The 24240-nt window shown below is 34.0% G+C and overlaps 4 protein-coding genes across 5 annotated transcripts; 2 read left to right on the forward strand and 2 right to left on the reverse strand.

The window, feature by feature from the left end:
* Nucleotides 1-6319: 6319 nt before the first annotated feature.
* LOC111460146 lies at nucleotides 6320-9791 on the reverse strand. Of its 2 annotated transcripts, XM_023103271.1 has the most exons (9): nucleotides 9501-9791; nucleotides 9309-9421; nucleotides 9027-9199; nucleotides 8421-8514; nucleotides 8140-8340; nucleotides 7106-7191; nucleotides 6929-6993; nucleotides 6611-6753; nucleotides 6320-6420 (listed from the first exon to the last, which is right to left on the reverse strand). In XM_023103271.1, exons 1-8 carry the CDS (start codon nucleotides 9697-9699, stop codon nucleotides 6647-6649), a joined length of 1038 nt encoding a protein of 345 aa, XP_022959039.1. In that variant the 5' UTR covers nucleotides 9700-9791; the 3' UTR covers nucleotides 6320-6420; nucleotides 6611-6646. The 2 variants fall into 2 exon arrangements, with proteins under 2 accessions (XP_022959039.1, XP_022959038.1); XM_023103270.1 differs by having other exon boundaries at nucleotides 6347-6753.
* Nucleotides 9792-10660: 869 nt separating this feature from the next.
* On the forward strand, nucleotides 10661-12496 carry LOC111460147 (CASP-like protein 1E1). The gene is given in 3 exon segments (XM_023103272.1): nucleotides 10661-11183; nucleotides 12109-12269; nucleotides 12272-12496. Coding segments are annotated over 3 exon segments (573 nt in total). The 5' UTR covers nucleotides 10661-10953; the 3' UTR covers nucleotides 12454-12496.
* A 2594-nt stretch (nucleotides 12497-15090) lies between these two features.
* LOC111460143 (inactive beta-amylase 9-like) lies at nucleotides 15091-17959 on the forward strand. The gene is made up of 3 exons (XM_023103268.1): nucleotides 15091-15512; nucleotides 16182-16664; nucleotides 16762-17959. The coding sequence occupies exons 1-3, from the start codon at nucleotides 15282-15284 to the stop codon at nucleotides 17638-17640; spliced, it is 1593 nt and encodes a 530-aa protein (XP_022959036.1). The 5' UTR covers nucleotides 15091-15281; the 3' UTR covers nucleotides 17641-17959.
* A 1905-nt stretch (nucleotides 17960-19864) lies between these two features.
* On the reverse strand, nucleotides 19865-23132 carry LOC111460144 (tubby-like F-box protein 3). Its single transcript, XM_023103269.1, has 6 exons — nucleotides 22650-23132; nucleotides 22227-22314; nucleotides 21832-21964; nucleotides 21534-21740; nucleotides 20927-21414; nucleotides 19865-20077 (listed from the first exon to the last, which is right to left on the reverse strand). The coding sequence occupies exons 1-5, from the start codon at nucleotides 22941-22943 to the stop codon at nucleotides 20946-20948; spliced, it is 1191 nt and encodes a 396-aa protein (XP_022959037.1). The 5' UTR covers nucleotides 22944-23132; the 3' UTR covers nucleotides 19865-20077; nucleotides 20927-20945.
* Nucleotides 23133-24240: the final 1108 nt, after the last annotated feature.

Here is a 24240-nt window from a genome sequence, read left to right on the forward strand (position 1 = left end):
ATGCAACTTTTAGCCCCGACCAAAGGCAGCAAAGAAAGCTATAGTGATCTTTAACGAGAGTATATGTTGCATGTGTCACGTGGTTGGGAGGCTGCTTTATGGGCCATTACAAATAGTATCAGAGCCAGACACCGGACGATGTGCCAGCCTTCTCTCTGTTCTCTAAAGGGGGTAGACACAAGGCAGTGTGCCAGTAAGGACGCTGGCCCCAAAAAGGGTAGATTTGGTGGCAGTCCCACATCAATTGGAGGAAGAAAAGAGCGCCAACGAGAACAACGGGCCTAGATGGGGTGAATTGTGATGTCCTACATCGGTTGGGGAGGAGAACAAAACACCATTTATCAGGGTGTCAAAACCTTCCCCTAACAGATGCTTTTTAAAGCCTCGAGGGGAAGCCTGAGAGGGAAAGCCCAAAAATTCCCGAGCACGATCAGAAGTCGAGAGGGAAAGAAATGGAGTCGACTCTCCCGAGGACATTGGGCTGTGTAGCCCCACCATGTCGTAATATTTTATATAAGTTTTTTGTTAGGGATGTTCGTAAATTGGGTTGGGTTGAGGAATTCACACATTTTTTAAAAAAATTTAATCCAATGGTTCAAGTTGCAAGTCTTCTCAACCAAAATCAATCTTTATTAAATAATTAATTCAACCCAAACCAACCACATATTTAATTTTTGCTTTTTAATAAAAATAAAATGTCAATTCAATATAAAATTAAAAATATCTTCTAAATAATTAAAAATTAATTTTAAGAGTGGTTGATAAATAAATAATAAAAAGATAATTATAAAAATAATATATATACATATATATTATTATTGGTTCGTAAGAAAAAAAATCTAATTGCGTAGATAAATAAACAAATAATAACTTTTAAGAAGAAAATAAAATCTAAAGAAGAATATAATATTGTGAAAGATTAGAAGTATTGATACTATATTTAGCCACAATTGGCATCACAAAACAAAAGACACATTACTATATTTGGTGCACTTATATATTTCTCTTTCATATTCTTTCCCCTTTTAAGATATTATAATTAAAATGATTTCTTAAGATATTATAATTAAAATGATTATGAGTTGACTATATCAACTTTCCAAGTTTCTTAACAAAAAAAATTTCAACTTCTAAAATTTGAAACTCTGACCTAAAAAATAATGTAAATACCTAAAATATAATTATTTTTTATTTTTTTTTATTTTTTTTTCACGACAGTTATAGTTAGTGTTATAGAGCTTGATTGTCCTTAAAAGAAGGGAATACTCTTAGGAACAACAATACTCGGCATTGGAATGACATTGTCAACTTCTTTATCGGACACCTGAAGAAGAAGGGAATACTCTTAGGAACAACAATACTCGGCATTGGAATGACATTGTCAACTTCTTTATCGGACACCTGAAGATTTTTCAAGATAAGGGCATAACTCTGGTACCACAATAAACAAACGACCTTTCATATTGATATGATATTGTCCACTTTGAACATTAATTTTTGTAGTTTTACTTTTAATTTCTTCAAAAAAAAAAAAAAAAAAACTCTCATACCTATGGATTTCTTGCTCGTATACCTATAATCTTCCCATTAATTAGTCAGTGTAGGACTCCAACTCTAATCTTCTAGAAGTACTCATTCTACACGAGCATGATTATGCAAATCTATGTTTAGGGCATGGCTCTGATACCATGTTAGACGAACACGACTCTTCACAATGGTATGATATTGTCCACTTTGAGCATAAGCTCTCATGACTTTGCATTGGACTTCCCCAAAAGGTCTCACACCAATGGAGAGTGTATTCTTAGATTATAAACCCATGACCATTCCCTAAATTAACCAATGTGGGACACTTTCATCAAACACTCCAGTGTTTTAGTGTAGATTTTGGGGCCTGTTATGCCCCTGTAGCGGCTAGCCCAACAAGGAGATGGTTAGTAATGTCTTGCCAAGCCCCTAATGGAAAAGCACCATTTATTAGCACACTGACTAATGTATCAACTGTCTTAAAGAAATAGTAACCATAGGAAACTTGTAAGAGATCTTAAATATCAACCGGAAATAAATATAATTGCATATTTACCGTGAAATTATAACACCTGAATAAAGAAGAGGTATATGAATAAATCGAAATTATATTTGAATGAGAAAGATCCAAAGGTTATGATAGCTAAGAAAAACTTAAAAAGAATTGAAAGTTGATACCTATACCAACAAAGTGTACCTTCCTTTTCAGTGGCTCAATCATAAGAATTTTATGATTAGGGTGCTTTCCATATTATAATTCTATGTTGGGTAACCTCTTGCAAATCTTCCTAGAATGCATGTAAGGACAAAGTATGCCGGAAAAACTTGTGCTAATGTGTGGAATAGTCTTCACTCTAAAAAGCGAAAGATCATGTTGCATGGGAGGCAAGAAAATGTCAAGCAATTCATACTTAAAACTAAAAATGAAAAATGTGCTTATGTACGAAAAGAGGGAAATGTGATCATGCCCAGAGAACAAAGTTTCTATGAGATCCCATATCGATTGTAGGGGAACGAGTGCCAATGAGGACGATGGGTCCTAAAGGGGGTGGATTGTGAGATCACACATCGGTTCGGAGGAGAACATAATATTCTTTATAAGGGTGTGGAAACCTTTCCCTAGCAGACACGTTCTAAAAACGTTTCAACAAAACAATCATTGATGTGTTTCCCACGAAGAGTTGTGTGAAGTACATGTTGTTGTTGAGTTTCTTGATTCCTCCAACGATTTGAAAATCATCCATAGTGTTGATTATACTTCAGTGATACCAAACAAATTCTTTCGACACAAAATATGCAGAGTCACGGACTACTCGCGACACAAAAGAAACTGACTCACTAATAATTTCAAGAAATCGTTATGATGTGAAAGATTAGACAGAGCCTCCACGATTTGGAAATCACTCATAGTGTTGATTATACCTTGTAATACCAAACAAGTTCTTTCGACATAAAACATGCAGAGTCACGAACTACTCATGACACAAAAGAAACTGACTGACTAATAATCTCAAGAAATCGTTATGATATGTAAGATTAGACAGAGCTGCAACCAACCACAGAGCATACTAAGAATTTTCAAAGAGATCAAACAACCTACACTAACATGGCTCTAAGAATTCCAAGACATCAAACAACCTACACTAACATGGCTCTGATAGCAAATTGTTAAACATAACTGTTTGAGGGAATCACTTGCACTCTTTATTAACACCAATCAAGAAGAGATTACAAGACACTCTGTACATACTACTACACTTTATGTTTTGAATTTCCTGATATTATCAGTGAGTGAGTTTCTTTTGTGTCGTGAGTAGTCCGTGACTCTACAAGTATTATGTCGAAAGAGCTTGTTTGTTATTACTGAAGTATAAACAACACAATTTCCAAATTATTTGAGGAATAAAGAAACTCAACAATTATAACAAGTGGATAACATGCCTGATGTCCTATTTACAAGAACAAAACTTTTAGGAGATTGTTGGTAAGAGTAAAATAAAGGAAGATTCTAATGGCACTTTGCCCAAATGGAGAATCAAACAAGGCAAAAGTATATTAGAAGTGACAAGAAATCTAAAGAAGCATGAAACACGTTCATGACGCTGTAGAACGATACTATTTGTGTTCAACACTGCCACCATAGGCTCAACTCGTCAGTCCTCTCTTTCCTCGAATTTGCAAATGTACAAAATGACGGGAAAAAAATCGTCAAAACCTAGTCCATCTAACCTTCGTAACAGGAAATTTAAAAATCAAATCCCTGCCGAGAGATCCGACTAAATTAACACAAATAAATTCCGTATGTTGTGGAAATCAATTCAAAATTTACCTCTTCCTAGCCATTTTCGACAGGTAATGTATCGTTACCTGAATCGTCGGCAGATTCATCCTCATCGGAGCCTGCCAAACGAGCGATCGCTTCGAGCTCCTCATTGATCTACTCGCTTGTTGGTTCCTCTTCCTCCGACGATCTCGAACCATTGGACTAACCTTCATCGGAAGACGCCTGTCGCTACAAGTGTTTTGCCATAGCTTTTTCTCGGACGCCGGGGAGTTTCAGAATAGAGTCCGTGAAAGGGTAGTGACCCGACTTCTTGACAACATGAATGTTTTATGGCCCTTGGATTGAAATCAACGGAGATGTGTGGCTCGGAACGATTCGTTACGTGGTTCCATAATTTCCCCGCCAATAAAAAGAAGCTGTGAGTTCCCGCGTATTTCTGGGTTGGGCCTTTAATGGGCCTTCAAGTTGCATAACTTGCCCGGCCAACCTAGTTGGGGTAGTTGAAATTACGTAAATAGCCTCCTCATACGTACCCTAATCTTTTTTAACCCGTTTTTTCTATTTTTTAGTTTAAAACTAATTAATTAATGTTTCGATGATAATAAATCTACCTTAATTATTTATAAATATAATATTCTAAGAGTGGCATAATTTAAAATAATGATTTCAACCCCTTTTAAATTATTTAAATTGAAGTTAAAATTCCGACCGTAAATGAGATTGAATTGAAAATACTTTATTGCCCTTATAGATCACAGGTGGAGATTTGGAATTTTTTTAATATTTAAAGAAAAATAATTAAAATATAGTAATTAATTTGAAAAATAAAATAAAAATAAGAAAGGACAGTCTGCAAAAGCAGGTTGCCGTTGGCCCGTTGGACGTTTAGATTAAATAAAATAATATATAAAATTTGACCGTTAGTCATAGAATTTATTATTATAATATTATTATTTACTTTTAATCTTCACCGGTCATTTGTTTTTTTAATTCAATCCAATGATCTAAATTCAATTATGATTTTTGTTACTTCCTATTTAAATCAATCTTCTCCCTTTTACACAACACATTTCTACCTCTTTCATTCTCTCCAAACTTTTCAATTTTCTTCTTCGTGCTTGAAAGTGGAGTAAACCAAATTACGGTATTATTTTCTCTGAATCTATTTTTTTTTAATATAGAAATTATTATTGGGTATTATTTTCTCTAACTCTATTTTTTTTTAATATATAAATTATTATTGTAATTTATTGCGTATAAAATTATTTGAAATTTTTTTTATAATATTTCAAACAATTGGTATCGAGCTTGTTTGTGTAGACTTATTTTTTTTTTTATATAAACATTATTGTTTGAGCTTATGACAAATTTAGGAGTCACCCGTGATATTATTGAAGAAGAATCTACCTCTAGACCTCCTTATTTTGATGGTTCAAATTATGGTTATTGGAAGATTAGAATGAAAATTTATTTACAATCAATTGATTATAGTTTATGGTTAAATGTCGTTAAAGGTCCTTACGTTCCAATGAAAAATGTTAATAATACTAAAGTGCCTAAATTAGAAGATGAATTCGATGAGTATGATATGAAAAAATGTTCTCTTAATGCTAGAGCTATACATTATTTGTATTGTGCTTTGAGTAATGATGAATTTAATAGAGTATTGATGTGTTCTTCTGCAAGTGAAATTTGGAAAACTCTTGAATTAATTCACGAGAAAACAAATCAAATTAAAGAAACACAAATTAGCATGTTAGTTCATAATTACGAACACTTTAAAATGGATATACATGAGTCTATTGAGGAAATGTTTACTAGATTTATTAATATTATAAATTCTTTGAAAAAACTTGGCAAAATTTATACTGCCTCCGAAAATGTCTCGAAAATTCTTACGTCTCTACCTAAAAATTGGGAGACAAAAGTGACGGATATTCAAAATGCAAAGGATCTTACAAAACTTACTTTGGAAGAATTCATCGGTTTCCTCGTGACACATGAGATTATTGTTTCAAAGACCATCTTAGAAGTTGACTCCGAAGATGAGGAAATCCTTCGTGAAGAAGATGTTGCCTATTTGACACTTAAATATAAAAATTTCGTCGAGAGAAAGAAACAACTCAAGAGACATATCTTCAGCCAAAGAGAGTCGGACAAAATGTGAACAATAGCACAAATGATGTGATAAGTAAGACAAATCATATTAAAATAAATTGTCATCTCACCGAATCATCGTGAAAACTACTTGAGATGATAACGATGAAAGTAGAAGCGAGAACAACTATTAGTTCGACCATTCGAGATGAGGATTGACTTGTCAACAAATATATCTATTGAACTATACTGTCTCGAACAAACTTATCATACTATTTGTGACAGATTTTAAATCTTTAAACACACGATTTAGAATGATTTTAAATCAAATAAATCTAAATATTTTTTGGAAATCATTTTTAAGAAGAAAAAAAAATGTTCATCACTTCTAGTCAGAGTACTCACATGTAATTGAAAGGGAAGTAGAAGCCGTAGCCATAACAAAAGACCTTCACTTTGAGCTTTATCCACCAGAAAGTATGTTGTTCAATGATCAATTCTCTACAAATACTCTGTATTCACTACTCAAATGTTTAAACACAGTCGTGATATGCTTCAATCGACTCGAATTTACGAATGTACCGATCCATTTTCCAATTCGAAACAAAATAACAGAGATCAAAAAAATGCAAAAGCTCAAGGATGTGTTGACTTCCAAAACCAGATCTATTGAATTCTTAAAGCTAGTTTTTTGTAACTCACCTGTCAATCGAGGCACAAGCAGAAGCAGCATTTGATTTAAATGGTTTCAAGGAACTGACCAAAACTCGGGTACTTTGGCTCCCAGCCTATTTCTGCTCGAGTCTTCGAGTTGTTCAATCTCTTTCCTAAAGGATCCTTGGTTCCTGCAAATTCATGTCATTCATCTATAATCATGGATATCAGAGCATCACAAGATGAAGTGCAGCTATGGTGAAAGTAGTAAAAGAAGGGTAAATAATGCATAAGATTAGTAGAAGCCTTTTTCTGAGTCATATAAGCATGCAAAACACAATAAAAGGAGTAAAAGAAAGGCTTTACCAGTAAAGCCTTCGAACTTTTTACTGAACTTCCCACTCTTCATCATCAGGTCCATGATTTCTTGCCTGGGATCATGAGATAGTTCTAATCAAATTTCTTTCCTTCCACTGCTTTAATTCTAAAGTTTTGAAGTATTGGGGATGTTTATCTTCAACTAGCAGTAGAAGAAGGATTAACCTGGACAAAGGATGATTATCACAACCTAAGAAAATCCGTCCACGAAGTTTTTTCTTAAGAATAGCCACGGAGAGAGAAGCAGCATCCTGCTCGATAAAAGCACAACTAAGGGGTGCATGATAAATAAGAGAATCAGTGTAACAACACAAGCCCACCGCTAACAGATATTGTCCGCTTTAGCCCGTTACATATCGCCGTCAGTCTCACGGTTTTAAAACGCGTCTACTTGGAAGAGGTTTCCACACCCTTATGATGAATGTTTCGTTTCCCTCTTCAACCGATGTGGGATCTCACAATCCACCCCCTTGGGGGCCCAGCATCCTCGCTGGCAACCGATTGGTACGATGTGTTTGGCTCTAATACCATTTGTAACAGCACAAGACCACCGCTAACGAACATTGTCCGTTTTGGCCCCTTACGTATCGACGTCAACCTCAAAGTTTTAAAACGCGTTTACTAGGGAGAGGTTTCCACACCTTTATAAGGAATGTTTCGTTCCCCTCTCCAACCGATGTGGGATTTCACAATCAGCCATGTCAAATTCTCAAATTACAAATTATCCAACTTCACGAACTACATGAGAATAGTGATAGAGAAATATAAATTTCATCATCACTCAAGGAGATGCCCAGTTCGTTAGAAAGGAATGGAATGATAAAAAGTGGAAAAGGAATAAGAATCAATGCAGTTGCGGAAATAAATTAGTGCATTAATGAATCAAATTTGTCACTCAAGGGAAAATAGTAACAGTGATGAATGGGAAGTTCAAAGACATTTCAGAATCATCTGTGAGACCAACAAGATATACAGTGTAGTTCTGTATGTTTAAATGGTTCGGGCTTGAGTGAAAACACTTGGAGATTCCAAATAATTCATATACTTGGTTCTTTTATCCTCTAACCTTTCCATGTAATCTTATATTGAATCTAATTATATATGCAGAGAGAGCCAAGAGGAGTAACTAAGTCATGGTTTTAAAAGATAATTGAACTTCCATAAGCAGAATAATAACAAATAAATGAACATTTCCAAACCTCATAATGAATAAGATTCAGGATATGATCAGGACGCAGATCAACTGTCCCCTTCTCTAACCAATAAGAATGTGCCCCTCTATCTGCTTTGTAGAGTCCAGCCAATCGAAGAACGCAACCACCAACCTCGATTACTACCTTTTCTGATTTCAGGAGGACATCGGTCCTAGGGCTCCTCCCGATTGGTACGACTGGACTGTCCTGTATCCATGAATCAGAGAAAACTTCTGTTCAACATTATTCCAATATAAAGGAAAGGTTGTAAGATAAGTGATACCCACCTCATCACATGGTCCATTGTCATTGCAATCATATGGTGCGGAACTTGAAGTAAAAAGAAAGGAACCCTCACCATTCCAACTTGATGTAGCCAGTCTGATTGATCAATCAAACAAAATATTTTTAATGATAAACACAACATCAGTCCAAGCCCACCACTATCAAATATTGTCTGCTTTGGCTTTCCCTTTCGGACTTTCCCTCGAGGTTTCTAAATACGTCTACTAAGGAGAAGTTTCCACACTTTTTAAGGAATGCTTTGTTCCTTCTCCAACTAACGTGGGATCTCACAAAAGATATTTGGGAAGTACATGTAGAACTTGAATCTCTCCTTCACCATGTTTCAAAAACAGACATTACCTTGTAAAGCAAAATCAAATAAAGTTTAAAAGACAAGTTTGAAATTGTCTAATGGGTCATTGAATTTTCATATTCATATTCATCAAATTTTGGAGTTTGGATGGGGAATCGGTTCGAGACAATCTGCTAAGAATAAAGCTGCAGTTCCTTCAAGAAGATAATAGGAAGCTCATAAAATTTGAAAGATAAAACAAATTGAATATCATTCCTGTCATGTATTTCCAATGAATTCCATGTTTTCTAATCACCTGACTTCACCGGGATAGTCCGCTGTTCGGGAGGGAGGAGCGCAGAAAATCACATAAGGAAAACGACGAGCCGCATCGCCTCCCTTCAAAGAGGGTTGAATCCCTAATTGGATCAACTCGTCATGGTGATCCACTGTGACAGTCTGCCCATGAACTTCACATCCCGGATGTTCCTGCTCAATTTACACGAGCAGCAAGATCCTGTTATGAATGTAATCGTGAAACAAGTACGCCTAGAGCTAAAATCCCCCAATATCTCAGAGATTCAATTGCTATTAATACCTCCCGCCATTTCTGCGCCACTAACCGGCCAAGAACTCCTGGACCGATTATAAGCAAATCATGCGCTCCAATCAGACCAGACGTGGAAGTCCCCAATCTCTCCTCGGAAGCACCTTCATTGCAAAACTGAAGATCAATCACAATGTTCGTAGACGAATGAAATTAATTACCTGTTCAATTGCAATGACGAACCAGTGGTCGAAGATGCAAAAACTTGAAGAGGAGCAGCCATTTTAGGGCGTCCAATTCTGGAATTGAGGTGTCTGACGTACAAATTGAAGCGTCTGGAAGTGAGGTGCTCCAAGGAACAGGAAGATCGCGGCTGCGACCTGGAGAAGTGAACAAGTGGAGTGTGAGGTCCGCAAGAAGAGAAGCAGGTAATCGCTTCCATGCGAATTCAGGCGTGCTCCTCGAGGTAGAAGATAATTGCCGTACTGTGTCGATCCGGAAAGAGGCAAAGGGGAATGGTGGTGATGTGCGGCTAAGATAATGGAGAGAGTTTTATTTTTTATTTTTTAATAATATCTTTAAATTTTTTATAAAAAATTAAATATAGAATTTTCAAAACGGTTTTAAAATGCTTTTATCGTGGAAATAATTAATATTTTATTTTTAAAATATCCTTAAATTAAAAAAAAAAACGTTTAGAAAATAACTTTTAATTTTAAGAATGTTTTAGAAATATTTGAAATTTTTAAAAAAATTGAAGAGTTAATAAAACTATTAAAATTTTCTATTTAATACTAATAACGATATTTTTTAGACTTTTTTTTAATATTTATAATTTCCATCTAAAATTAATTATATATATATATATATATATTTGTTAAGTTTAAGATATTATTAACATTTTTTTTAAGTCTATAAATATTTTTGAGATAGAATTAAAAGTTTAAAATTATTTTTATTAATTTAGTATTTTATATATATTTAAATAAATTTAAATTATATTGGAAATTCTCATAAATTATACTAAAGTTTTAGACATAATTTGAGCCGTCCTTACCGACCAAAATGTAAACAGTCTAGTTTAAATTGGTCTGAGTTACATGGATTTATATATTTTTCAAACATTAAATTAACATTTACTTGTAAAACACATTTGAGTGTCTTATAAAGAATAAATAATTTAACTAAATAAAAATAAATTAACCAATAAAGATAATTAATGTAATAAAATTGTTAAAAATAATTTAAATAATATAAAATTCACAATTATTTATAATCTAAATCTAAAAGGTAAGGACAAAGCCGTAATTTCACCTAAAAAGTCAAACAAATTCTCGATAGACGGAGAAGAGAAAGGAACGGTTCACCATAAAAGGAGATGGATTCATAAATTCAGCAAGCAGTCAACAATGGCGCCAAATTTCAAACGCTCTGCAAAATTGGCAGGAATCGAAATCTCAGAACGAGACAACGCAGATCAAGTACCAATACTACCACTCCCTCACGTTTCCTTTCCTTCTTTCTGCACTATGTGGCGCCTTCAATGCCTTCCAACGCATCCAATTCCAAGCCCTAATTTCAACGCCTTCTGCAATTCCATCGCCTATGAATATGTTTCCTCCTCACATTCTCCAATTTCGACATCAATTTCTCTTCGATCTACGAATTTTTACTGCAGGAAGCGAATTAACTGCCAATGGACGGCCAGAGGAAGGCCGGATTCGGCGTATCGGACGGATCGGAGACGACGACGGCTAGGTTTTGTGATTTGATTTTGAGATTTGTGGCGATGATTTTGACTTTGGCTGCTGCTATCGTTATCGGCGTCGATAAGCAGGCGAAAACGGTGTCGCTTCAACTCACCGCCGCGTTGCCGCCGCTGCGCATTCCTGTTACTGCACGATGGCATTATTCATCTGCCTTCGTGTAAGCTTTACTTTCTAGTGGATTCTTCTTTTCTAAAACTCAAGATAATATATATATATATATTTGTCATTTTAATTATTTAATAATGTTTTTTTTTAATATTTCTCAATATTCATAAATTTAAAGCCTACCCCTTGCTATTTGAAAGATTCTCTGGTCATTTCCTAAAAGAAAAAATAGTTAAATTTTGTTTTTTCGTTTAATATTATTTTTTTGATATTTCATTTTCATTGAATGTCTATTTAATCCATGAAATTGGGATAGGTGTAGACATAAATAAATAAATAAATATATATATATATATATATATATATATATATATTCTGCTCACTTTTTATATATATATATCAAAATTATGGTACAAAATTACGTATATTTTTTCTTAGTAAATAAATAAAAAATAATGGCGGAATATTATGTTTTAATATTAAATTTGAGTTTTTTGAAATTATGTTAAAGATCCTATAAAATATTATTGAATTTCATACTATATTTTATTTTTTAATACAAATGATATTTAAAATTATAAATTATCATTAAATTTTTTAACGAATTTATATATATATATTATTGAATTTCATACTATATTTTTTTTTTAATACAAATGATATTAAAAATTATAAATTATCATTAAATTTTTTAAGGAATATATATATAATGAAAAAATCCCCTCCCGAGATGGGATCGAAATAGGAGAATTTAGGTTATTAAATATGGTGAATAAAAATTTTAAATTTTTGTAAAAAAAAATTAATAAAAAAAATAAAACTAATAATTGTATGAATTAAATTTAATTTTAAAATTTATTATTTTCTTAAATACGTGAGAATAATAATTTTATTTAGGTGATTTTGTATTAGGTATGAATTACTAACCAATAGTGATTTGTAGTAATAAATGGATTTTTTTTTCCTTTTTTATTTAGGTATTTTGTGGTGGTAAACGCAATAGCATGTTCATACGCAGCCTTCTCGCTGGTTCTTTCGGCCGTAAACAAAGGCAAAGGCAGAAGAAGCTTTATAAGATCGGCGATCACCGTGATGGACCTTCTGACGGTGGCGCTGCTGTTTTCCGGCTTCGGAGCCGCCGCGCCGTCGGTGTCATCGGCCTGAAAGGGAATTCACATCTTAATTGGAATAAAATTTGCGATGTCTTTGGAAGATTCTGTGGCCAAGGAGCTGCTTCCCTTCTCCTCTCACTGCTTGGAGCGACGTCGTTTCTCTCTCTTGCTGTGCTCTCTGCTTTGAGGCTTCCAAGGGGATCCAATTGAGAACAATAAATAAATAAATACAGCCTTTTCAATTTTAAATCTTCCTAGATAGTGTAAAATTTGGTGTTGTTTTTGTTAGGTTAAATGAGATATCTTATATCAAAAACGTGTTATCTTAGAGTATACATCGGGACTATGCTTGGGATTAGTGCTATGGATTGAACGTGTTATTATTGTCAACCCGAGCATAATTTACTTACAAATTAAGGTAAATACCTTCGATGAACAGGTCAAGAATTCAAATATTTTGTCTCTCTCGATATAAAAATATATTTTTTATATGTTTACATTAAGCCCTTAAAAGGAACTATAAATACATTCTAAAAATGAGTGAGTTGACTTTCTCGATAATAAAACCTTTGACTTTTGTATTCATTTGGTCAAATCTTATTCAACTCCATCAACTCTCGATTTTATCTTATTCAACTCAAGTAAATATAAAATAAGAGACTTTCAATAAAATTAAATTTAGTATTATTCAATATATTATCATATTGATTAATTAATAAAATAAAATAAAAATAAATGAATATGTTTACATTAAACATTAATTTATAATTTAATTTATGGAAATGTTTATATTAAATAGTTAATAAATCTGTTAATTAAAATTTATTAAATCTGAGTAATATATTGATATTTAATAATTAATTATAATTAATTATAATTAAATAATGAACGTAAAAATCTCACCTAGGAAAGCACTAGAAATTCAATGTAAGATAGGTGTTTAAGTTTACGAGATAATAATATCTCGAATTTTAAAATTTAATTTTTTAAAATAAATATTTATTTTTCCCACACGTGAAATTCGTGCCAATTTGCTACACGTGCCGTCAATCTCAGTGGTGACAAATTTCCTCTCATCTTTCTATTTCTCTCGTTTTTTTAATTTTTAATAAGTTTTTAATAGAAATTTGAATTTTATAAATTCTCAAATTAAATTCTTAATTTTTTTTATTTCGTGTTTTAATAAAATTTTATACGGAGAACTTATGGATTTTTTTGCACAAAAAAAAAATCAAAATTTGAATTTAATAATCAATTAATTTAAAAGGATTTATAAAAATTTATAAAAATATTTTAAAATTGAAATAAATACAAAACTAGGACTGTTCACTAAAAAATTTAATTCCATTTTGAAGTGGTTGAATATAAATGGTGTCACACCAACATCTAAATCTGAATTAATTAATGACATTAATTAATAGCCCCACAAAATTATAATAATATCTTCCAAATTTGGGAAAAAATAAAAATATAAAACCCCTTTTATAACATCTTTTTATTATTATCATTTTAGAACATTCCTTCTTAACTAAATTTGAAAAATCAAAATTTTAATTTAATGATTTTTAATTTTTTTGAACTTTTAATATTTATAGTTTTGAAACATTTTTATGATCAATTTTTTTTAAATGCAAAAAGAAATTAAAAACTCAAAAAGTCAATTCAAACAAATTATTGGTCGTGATTTTAAAAGGAAACATTTTGTCTTATCTCGTGTTTTATATTATTTTTTTCAATATCAATAAATTTACGTATACTAATCAAAATAGTCACGTTTTAAATTAAATATCATATATAATCAAAATATGTTTAGAAATATATATATATATATATATATATATATATATATATTAAAATTATATTGATTAAAATAGAGGCAATATTTAATTTAACTAAAATTATTATAAAAAAAACAATTTTATATTAAAGAAAATATCAACAAATAGTTTGTCCGTACGAAAAACTGTGTTATCCATTCAGGAAGCTACGGCTGTGGGTGGCGCTATCAGCCAAGCCAGCCGATCATAAGATTCTACGGAAGCAAATTGAATTCAATTAATATTAATAATAATAATAATTTTAAAAGGAAAAGAAAAAAAAGGAGACAGCCTGACTGAGAGATGACTCAGCATTCAGACTCAGCCTCTGTATGTGTGCCACGTGTAAGCCAATCCAAAAGGGCATTTTTGTAATTTCAATTGTGAAGAGTAAAAATGAAACAGTTTGGATAAGTGGATAAGATTGTAGGAAAAGGGCAATTTCCAAAAATAAAATAAATAAATAATTTTTTTTAAAAAAACCGCGCAAAAAGGGAACCATGATTTAATTAATAAAATAAATTATTTTTTTTTTCAAAAGGGAGTTGTTTTGGGCCCCACAATAAATACTCGATGACAAGTCATCAAATTATTTAGAATAAATTATAATAAAATTTATTATAATTTAAGGGTATAATTGAAATAAAAAAAATTTTCAAGGGCTATTTTGAAATAAAATTTTCAAAATTTAAGGGTATAATTAGAATAATTCCAAAATTTGGGAGTATTTTTGATAATTTAGGAAACTAAAAACCCTATTTTAATTATATCCAACGGTCGTAATCTTGTGGTTAATATGTTATCATTTTTTTAAAATGGAAACTTTTTTTTTTTTTTTTTTAAATTTCTAATGGACAAAAAAATGGTAATTACGCGGCACAACTTTGGCCTTCTGAAATCCCGCCACGTGGCAGGTCAATTTCTTACTTTTTCCTTTTGGTTTCCCTTTTTCCTTTTTCTTCTCCCTTTTTTTTCTCTGTCAATGGCGTTTTCTTATATATAAATTCAATCTCTCTTGATTTGTTCTTCATTTTAAGAGCTTCGTTTTACCTTTTTTGCTAAAGCTATCTTAATTTTTTTTCCTCTTGTTCTTTGAGAGTCTTTATTTTTTGATTTCGGATTTGTTTTTCTGTTTTTTTGGTTTCGGATTTCATCCGGTTCGCGTGTGAATTTTTTGGTAGATTTTTGTTTGAATTTTCCGTTTCATTCTTCTTCCCGAATATGGAGGTTTCGGTGATTGGAAAATGTCAGGCGAAGATCGCAGGAGCCGATTTTGTTGGCAGGGAGTTCGGGTTTTTCAATTCGAAAGTAGATAGTAAGATTCTTTTGTCGAAGATCTGTTTCATGAGAAGTTCGAGGTGTGAAAGGTCGAGAATCCGATTATCGACGAAATCCGTGCAGATGGAACCAATTCAGTCTCAAAACGTCGATGTTGGAAGAAGATCCAAATCTGTGAGTACTATTTTGCTCCCTTATTTTCAATGATTTTTTGCCCCTTCGATATCCTCCTGTTTGGTTGCTGCGAAGCCTTGAATCTTTAAGCCATTAGATTAATGGATAATGCTTAGTTTTAAATTAGTGGCTGAAGACAAGAATCCTGATCTTTCGTTGCCTTTTTGTAATCTTTTGGATTTAAAATTTCAATTTATGAACGGATATGATTGGATCTCACTAAGTTTGGTTGTTTATATTAAATGAAGGCTAACCACAAAGGCTTCTCTCCTTATCTTGTAGATTTAGAAATTGACATGAACTAATAAAGAATTGCTCCATATTAATGGAGAGTTTGAATAGAGTACTTCCTACCATGATATAGCCATTATTATCGATAGTTATGATCCAGAGATATAAGTATGAACTACAATTTTTTTTTTGGATAAAAAAACAATTTCATCTATGAAATTTACAAAATGATGGACAAATCCATGGTGATAACAAAAGGCTTTTCCAATTAGAAGCGAGGAATGCTTGAATAAGTGAGGATTATGTGCCCGTTGATGCCTTTATTATATAACTTTTATTGTTCTGTTCTTCATGATTATTTAGTATTCCAAGTTCACCATATGTTGATTGTGCCTGCTTAAGTTCATCACTGACGAGCTTCTGCTCATTTTTTTGCAGCTTGAGGGGGTGAAATTGTATGTTGGATTGCCATTAGATGCAGTTTCTCCCTGCAATGCAGGTAACCATTCAAGAGCAATTGCAGCTGGCCTTAAGGCTTTGAAACTGCTTGGTGTAGAAGGTGTCGAGCTTCCGGTGTGGTGGGGAATTGTCGAGAACGAAACCATGGGGAAATATGAATGGTCGGGCTATCTCGCCCTTGCGGAGATGGTTCGAAATGCAGATCTCAAACTACATGTTTCATTCTGCTTCCATGCATCTAACCAACCAAGAATTCCTCTTCCTGAATGGATCTCGAAGATCGGTGAATCCAAACCTAACGTTTACTTCACCGATCGTTGCAGGCAGCAATACAAAGATTGTCTATCACTCTCTGTTGATAACCTTCCTGTCCTGAATGGGAAGACTCCGATCCAAGTTTACCGTGAATTTTGTGAGAGCTTCAAGTCTTCATTCTCAAAATTCTTCGACTGTACAATCTCAGTAAGAACCGTTCGTTCTTAGATGGATCCATTAGCCTCCATTTTTAATGGTTTGATTTGGGTTCTAATACTTTATCTTGCCTTTTGATCTATTTCAGGGTATCTCCATGAGTCTTGGACCCGATGGCGAGCTTCGATATCCTTCCCAGCGACGACTAGAGTCACATGGAGTTGGAGAATTTCAGTGCTATGATGAAAACATGCTTAGCATTCTTAAGCAACACGCTGAAGCAAGCAGGAATCCTTTATATGGACTTGGAGGTCCTCACGATGCTCCGAGTTATAACGAAACGCCAAACTCGAACAATTTCTTCAAGGATCTTGATGGTTCTTGGGAGTCTCACTATGGTGATTTCTTCCTTTCATGGTATTCTGCTGAGCTAATTGCCCATGGCGATCGCCTTCTCTCGCTCGCCTCCTCCGTCTTTCGCAACACGAAAGCAAGCATTCATGGGAAGGTTCCATTGATGCATTCTTGGTACAAAACTAGATCACACCCCAGTGAATTAACAGCCGGCTACTACAATACTTCCAACAGAGATGGATACGAGGCTGTCGCCGAAATGTTCGCCAGGAACTCGAGCAAAATGATCTTACCTGGAATGGATCTATCAGATCAACCTCATCCTCAAGAATTGTTATCAAGCCCCGAGTCATTAATAGCACAAATCAAGTCAGCTAGCAGAAAGCACGGCGTAATATTGTCGGGACAAAACTCATCCAATTCAGAAGCTCCGAGGAACTTCGATCGGATAAAGAAGAATTTGGAAGGGGAGAGTTTGGAATTGTTCACATACCAGAGAATGGGAGCTTACTTCTTCTCCCCAGAGCACTTCCCGTCGTTTGCTGAATTCGTTCGAAGTGTTCATCAACTCGAACTGCATTCCGATGATCTTCCCATCGATGGGGAAGAAGAAGACACCGCCGAGACGCCATGCGCCAGTCCCATGTCCGAAGCACAGATGCAAGCGGCTTAACGGAGGTCGGAGTATCATAGTAATGTAAATATGGAGCGTGTCGGTAAGATCATTGATTAGAAACTGCCTTCTAAAATAATGAGATATTGTTGAGCCATTTCATGTTCAAAATATTGAGTAGCAAAAGGTGTGAATAAGGTGAGTTCAAGGCTTGAGAATAGTATTTTAGATTGAGGATTTATATATTAAACGTCCTCCAGAGAGCAGCTCTGTATATGCTTTATAAGATTCTGGTCTGGTTTGAAGCAAGAAATACTTCAAGATTATCATAGTTTCGTATGTAAAATTTCAGTGATTAAATAATTTGTTTTGATTTATTTATTTTTTTCTTTTACCTTGTGATTAAGTTTAATATTTATTTCATCTATAAATTTCAAGATTTTACACTTATTTTTTTAGTACGTTTATTTTTTGTATTTATTGTAAACTATATGTGATGTCCACGTTGGTTGGGGGAGAACAAACCACCATTTATAATAGTGTGGAAATCTTCCCGCACACGCGTTTTAAAGTGAAGCCCGAAAGGGAAAGTCCGAAAGGGGAAGCCCAAATAAGACAATATTTGCTAGCGGTGAATCTGGACAGTTACAAATGATATCAGAGCCAGACACTGGAAAATGTGCCAGCCTTCTTGCTCTTTCTCGAAAGAGGGTAGACACGAGGCGGTGTGCCAGTAAAACGCTGGGCCTCAAAGGAGGTGAATTTGGGGGCAGTCCGACATCGATTGAAGAAATGAAAAAGTGTCGCAAAGACGCGTTGGGCCTCGAAGGTGGTGGATTGTGATGTCCCACATAGGTTGGGGAGAACAAACCACCATTTATAAAGGTGTGGAAACCTTCCTCTGGCAGACGCGTTTTAAAGCGTTGAGAGGAAGCTCAAAAGGGAAAGTTTGAAAGGGAAAACCTAAAAAGGACAATATATGCTAGCGGTGAATCTGGGGCGTTACAAATGGTATCAAAGTCAAACACCGGATAATGTGTCAGCCTTCTCACTAGGCCCCGAAGGGGGTAGACACGAGGCGGTGTGCCAGTAAGGGCCTTGGGCCCCAAAGGGGGTAGACACAAGGCGGTGTGCTAGTAAGGACGTTGGCCTCAAAGGGGGTTGGATTTGGGGACGGTCCCACATCGATTAGAGGAAGGAAAGAATGCCAGCGAGGACGCTGGGCCCCAAAAGGGGTGGATTGTGATGTAAAGCCTTGAGTGGAAGCCCGAAGAGGACAATATCTGCTAGGATTGTGATGTATCCGTTTACCCAAGGTTATATACTGTGAGCCGTTGTCATTTCTCTCTTGCTTGCTTATATAACGTTTCTTTCGAAAATCTCTCTCTGCTCTCATTTTCTAAAACATTCTCTTAAAACCGAGGCCAGAGGTTCGAGCATACGTCGTTTAGTCGTAGGCGACGCAAGAACAAATTAGCTTAACTCACTTATCGTTGAAAAGTGAGTGTCGCACAATCGCAAGTCCGCTTGAGTGGAAGCCCGAAGAGGACAATATTTGCTAACAGCATTGATTAAAAATAATTATGGTTTGGATTCTTTTATTTAATCTAAATTAATTGATTAAAGATAATTATGGATTGTTTTATTTTATTTTAATAGTAGTTGAAAATTTGTGAGAATTATTTATGGTTAACTATCTCAATTAATTGATTAAAAGTAATTATGGTTTGGATTTTTTTTATTTAATTTTAAATAGCAGTTGAAAATTCGTTAGAATAAAATTAGTTAACATTTATTTAAAAATTAATATATGACCAAAAAAACAAAGGTAAAATCTGAAAAAGCTAAAATCAAATGAAAATTATACTAAAAAATGGACCAAATTAAAATTAAATGCAAAATTAAGAATAAAAGTGTCACAAAAAAAAAACTAATAGAATATTTATTTTTTAAAAAATATAAAAGTTAAAGATCTAAATTTGTAATCTAATAAATAAAAAATATCACTGAAAATTTTAAAAATATTTTATTTTTTTATCCTTATTTTTATTCAACTAATTTTAAATTTAATTCATCTACATTAAATAAATCTTAAATAATTTATTAAAAAAAATACCATGCAAATATATTTATAAAATTTGTAAAAAGAGGATAGGGACAATTCTTAAAATAAATAAATAAATAAATATTAAACTAAAATATAAATATTTATTAAAAATATTTCGCTAAATTAATTTAACAGTTGAGATTATAGTAACTAAATAAAATAAACTGAAATTATAAATACCCTAAAGGAACGAAAATGAATAGCTGATTTCAACGGTCAACCACTGCCATTCAACTTCTTCAATTGAAAAATAAAAAATAAAAAATCACTATTTACACAAACTGGGAGAAATATTCACATCATAATCAAATAAAAAGACTTCAAGAACCATTTATGAACGATTTTATTGCCAGAAGCCATTCGTGGACCTTCAAACTGAGCATCCCTTCCCTGCATCACAAAGTAAACTCATGATCCATCTACAGATCGTGTATCAGTACAATCTACAGATCGTGTACCAGTACAATCTACAGAACAGATCGTGTTCGAGTACAATCTATAGAACAGATCGTGTTCGTGTACAACTTATAGAACAGATCGTGTTCGTGTACAACCTATAGAACAGATCGTGTTCGTGTACAACCTATAGAACAGATCGTGTTCGTGTACAACCTATAGAACAGATCGTGTTCGTGTACAATCTATAGAACAGATCGTGTTCGTGTACAATCTATAGAACAGATCGTGTTCGTGTACAATCTATAGAACAGATCGTGTTCGAGTACGGTCGCACATCAAGTCGTTCTTACTCTAGTGATATTGTAGATATTGTTGAAGTCAATTGACATGGCCATAATCAATGAAAGGGATATCATAAGCACAAAGCATAGTTTATGGAATAAGAATCAATGGAAGATCTTATAGCATGAACATTCAATAAAGAACGGGATATTTCGAGAAAAACAGTTTCGAGTACAAGCAGCGATACCGAACTTTGAACTAATAACATGTCAGCTTGCAAAAAACCGACAATTGAGAACATAATATCATGCAGAGTACATACTGGAAAACAAAACATTTTCGAGCAAAATAGTTTACAGAGATCGACAAGACCGACGCATTGCAAGGAATAGATGATATCATGGGATAAAACGTATGAATATATGAATTCATTTCATACTCGAATTAAAGAAATCGAAGATAAAATGTGGCTTCTTCTCCTAGTTTGTGCACATGACATTGTGAAGTATGTATATAGCAATACTATAATAGAGTCTTAGAAATAAATGACAGTTTCACCTGTTAAATGATATGTCTATCATTCACAAGCAATCTTGGTGTCAATGCTGCTGAGGCAGATTGCGAAAGCCAGGAAAGCGGAGATCGGGTAACGATAATCCATTGTGAATAAACCCTTCCCCACTTTTCCAAACTGAAGGATGATCGTGTCATGATCGTCTGTAGGTTGTTCGTCTTCCCTAGATGCGACTAGTTGAAAATTTTTCACAGAAGCAATTGTAACTCTTCCATGAAAGTTTAAACACCAGCATTGAAGCCGCTCGTGCCACCGGGGAGTTTTGTTTCTCAGCATCAATATTCCATCTTCCTGACTGTCCAAAGGTTTAGACATCAAGCTATCCGTATCCGAATTCAACCTCCAAAACGGGAATGATGGAATCAATTCGATATTCCTCAAAGAAAGCTCGGCCAGCGTGGGAGCAACTCCTCCAGGTTCAACCGCAGAAGCGGGAATGGCGTCCATGACACACTGCATTCTCCTCGGACCCCTGCGTGTTAATCACATGAACTGTTGAGCATTTGCTAGACATCTAAAGAACAAATGCAGTCATCCAAACAAAGAATAACCATAAATCATAAGCCAATTATCCGATCGCCTTGGAATTACCTTGATCCCAACACATTTAGTTCATATGAAATGTGAGCAACAGGGTAGTTTCCTGAAGGGACATTGGGTGAAACTTCATTCAGATGCACTGGCCTTGAGGAGAGACCTTGCGTGCTTTTCGTGCTTTTCGTACTTTTCGTGATCTTGGCTTCGGAATGTGGCGGTTGCTTATCGAAGATTGTGAACTTGGTTCCTAGGAAATTAGATCTTTTCCCAGACAAGGTAAAAAGAAAAAACTCTCAGAAATCTAAAACAAAGATCTAATAATGGCATCAGAAGCCTTCAAGAACAAGCATACCTCAATTTCCCAACAATGGTGGTGTCGCTCCCCTTCGACGAATCCTCAGCACACAACGAGATATCGTAATCCGTGTAGGTCGGGCGCTTCCATTTATGAGCAGCAAGTAGAAATTTACCATCCTCAGTTAGTGCTGTGATTAAGAAATGAACCATTCAGACATTTTAAAGCTGTTGAGGATCATTGGGAGTGAGTCCCACGTTGGTTAATTTAGTGGAAGATCATGGATTTATAAGTGAGGAATACAATCTCTCCGTTGGAATGAGACCTTTTGGGGAAGCCCAAAGCAAAGCCACGAGAGCTTATGCTCAAAGTAGACAATATCATACCACTGTGGAGAGTCGCAATTCCTAACCAAAGCTAGGAAACCTCAATTTAGCATATAAATCACTAACCATTTGTCAAATTGAGGAAGAGATGATAGGTCTGGTTGGAGCTGTTTCTCTTTATGAAACACCGTACAATATGATCCCTTGGACCAGGCTGCAAAAGTACCTCCAGACGTAAAAAGTAAAATCTAGGAGTATGGACCAGGCTGAAAATGCATTGATCGCAGGATCAATTTTTGCGTACACAAAAACAACATTCAAAACATCTGAATTCAACATCATTCTCGATCAAAAGAAACCGTAAACTTAATGAACAAAAATGGAAGAATCGAAAGCTATAGAGCAAAGAAACTTAGGGCAATCCAGCGTACTCTTAAGAGTAAAACACATCATTATAGCAACAACATTCAAATTTCCAATCAGTTCAAAACCATACCAAATATACCTAAAATCCGCCAAATTAACAACAAGCGCGAAATACTCACTCACCTGCTTGAGAGAGATTGGGAATGTCAACCTGCCGGAAACCTCCAGCGTTAGGACGATCTCCTTAGAAATCATTCGCCAGCTCCGACAAACTCCGGCGCAAGCGACGACACTTCTCCTCAGCGGCCATGAGGCCTCCGACTCCTCGATTCTCATAAAAATATCCCTGAGAAGCTCCGAAGGCATATTGGCCCAACCGCTGTGTTCCATGTCGTCCCTCGGCTCCGGAGCGGAGCTGTCCTGCACCACAGGGCGGGAGCGGGAACTCATATCTAGAAAGAACCTCTTGAGAGACATGGATTGGCCGGATTTCTGTTGGAGAAGACGATGAAGATGGTATTAATCATCAAACATGTGCGAGAGACGCCATTGAAGGTGTGTGGATTTAGCTTCGGATCATTGCGGAATGGAAGAGAGTGATATAAATGAATCTGAGTCGGGAAAGGATACAGCTATGGTGATTCAACAGAACTGGTCACAATTGTTATTGCTTCGAGTTAAAGACGAAAATGAATATTCAAATAACAATAAATAAATAAATAAATAAAATATCAATTTATTTATCCGTTAAATTACGACTTTGCCCTTTCAACTTTTTATTTTTTTAAATATAAATTAATAAAAATATTTCTAAACTCTCAAATTTTTAATTATATTCTTATAAATTTTAAAGAGTATATATACATTTTATATGAAATTAAAAAATACCTTTATTTTTTTTAAATTAAAAACTCATAAATTTGTAAATTTGGCATTAATATAAAAAATTTAAGATTTTATTATACACAAAATAAAATTAATAAATACAATAAAAAAAATAAAATTGTAGATACAATTTGTATGAAAATTTGTTAAGATATATGAAAAAAAAAATTAAATAACCATGTTTGTTTAACATTATTTTTATATAAAAAAAATTAATGAACAAATTTATATAAAATAAAATTTAATAATTTATTTTTATTACAAAATGAAAATAAAGAAGATTGATGAATGGAAGTAACTGGTGAAAAGGTTGAGAGCTCTTGTTGCTGTTTTTGAATCATCCTTCCTTTCCTTTCCTTTACCTTCACTCGGGTAGGTGAGATCCAATGAGATCAAATCTCTCCTACATAGTGGAGTGGTAGTTAGAGAAGACAGTTGACGGGGGACTTCTATAAATTACACTCCTTATATAAGGTCGGGAAAAACATAAGTGCTAGACTCGAGCCTAGAGCTTAAATTGATATCAGCAAAACTAAAGTTTAAGGTTTAAGTAAATGTCCGTTTAATTCGTGAGTCAGGATCGGGAGGATTTACCTTAATGGGGCGGAGAATGGAAAAGGGGTCGGGAGGGAGTGCTTTCTTGTCTTTAGCTAAATTGGTCAAGGGTCAGGATTTTTTTGTCCCGTGCAAACACCGACTCACTATATATTTCTTGACATATTCAATAAATAAATATTTTTTTTGGTAGAAGACTATGTGTTGTAAATTTTTTTTAATAAATATATTTAATTTATTAATATATTTTACATTTTTTATAATAAAAATTATATGAGATGAGATTTAAGGTATAAATTTTTTATTTTTTATTTTTTTTCTTTCAAAAACAAAA

Source organism: Cucurbita moschata, unplaced genomic scaffold (genome assembly GCF_002738365.1).
Source record: "Cucurbita moschata cultivar Rifu unplaced genomic scaffold, Cmos_1.0 Cmo_Scf00023, whole genome shotgun sequence".
NCBI lineage: Eukaryota > Viridiplantae > Streptophyta > Magnoliopsida > Cucurbitales > Cucurbitaceae > Cucurbita > Cucurbita moschata.

What these genes read in the sequence shown, in the direction of transcription:
- LOC111460146 (XM_023103271.1), bottom strand. Translation starts at nt 9,699, where the DNA reads ATGGAAGCGATTACCTGCTTCTCTTCTTGCGGACCTCACACTCCACTT. An exon ending in TGAATCTTATTCATTATGAG is followed by an intron (nt 7,192 to 8,139) that starts GTTTGGAAATGT and finishes TTTATCGAGCAG; the next exon opens with GATGCTGCTTCTCTCTCCGT. An exon ending in AAAGTTCGAAGGCTTTACTG is followed by an intron (nt 6,754 to 6,928) that starts GTAAAGCCTTTC and finishes ATGAATTTGCAG; the next exon opens with GAACCAAGGATCCTTTAGGA.
- LOC111460143 (XM_023103268.1), top strand. Translation starts at nt 15,282, where the DNA reads ATGGAGGTTTCGGTGATTGGAAAATGTCAGGCGAAGATCGCAGGAGCC. An exon ending in TTGGAAGAAGATCCAAATCT is followed by an intron (nt 15,513 to 16,181) that starts GTGAGTACTATT and finishes ATTTTTTTGCAG; the next exon opens with CTTGAGGGGGTGAAATTGTA. An exon ending in TCTTCGACTGTACAATCTCA is followed by an intron (nt 16,665 to 16,761) that starts GTAAGAACCGTT and finishes GATCTATTTCAG; the next exon opens with GGTATCTCCATGAGTCTTGG.
- LOC111460144 (XM_023103269.1), bottom strand. Translation starts at nt 22,943, where the DNA reads ATGTCTCTCAAGAGGTTCTTTCTAGATATGAGTTCCCGCTCCCGCCCT. An exon ending in CTTCCTCAATTTGACAAATG is followed by an intron (nt 21,965 to 22,226) that starts GTTAGTGATTTA and finishes TCTTAATCACAG; the next exon opens with CACTAACTGAGGATGGTAAA. An exon ending in CTAAATGTGTTGGGATCAAG is followed by an intron (nt 21,415 to 21,533) that starts GTAATTCCAAGG and finishes ATTAACACGCAG; the next exon opens with GGGTCCGAGGAGAATGCAGT.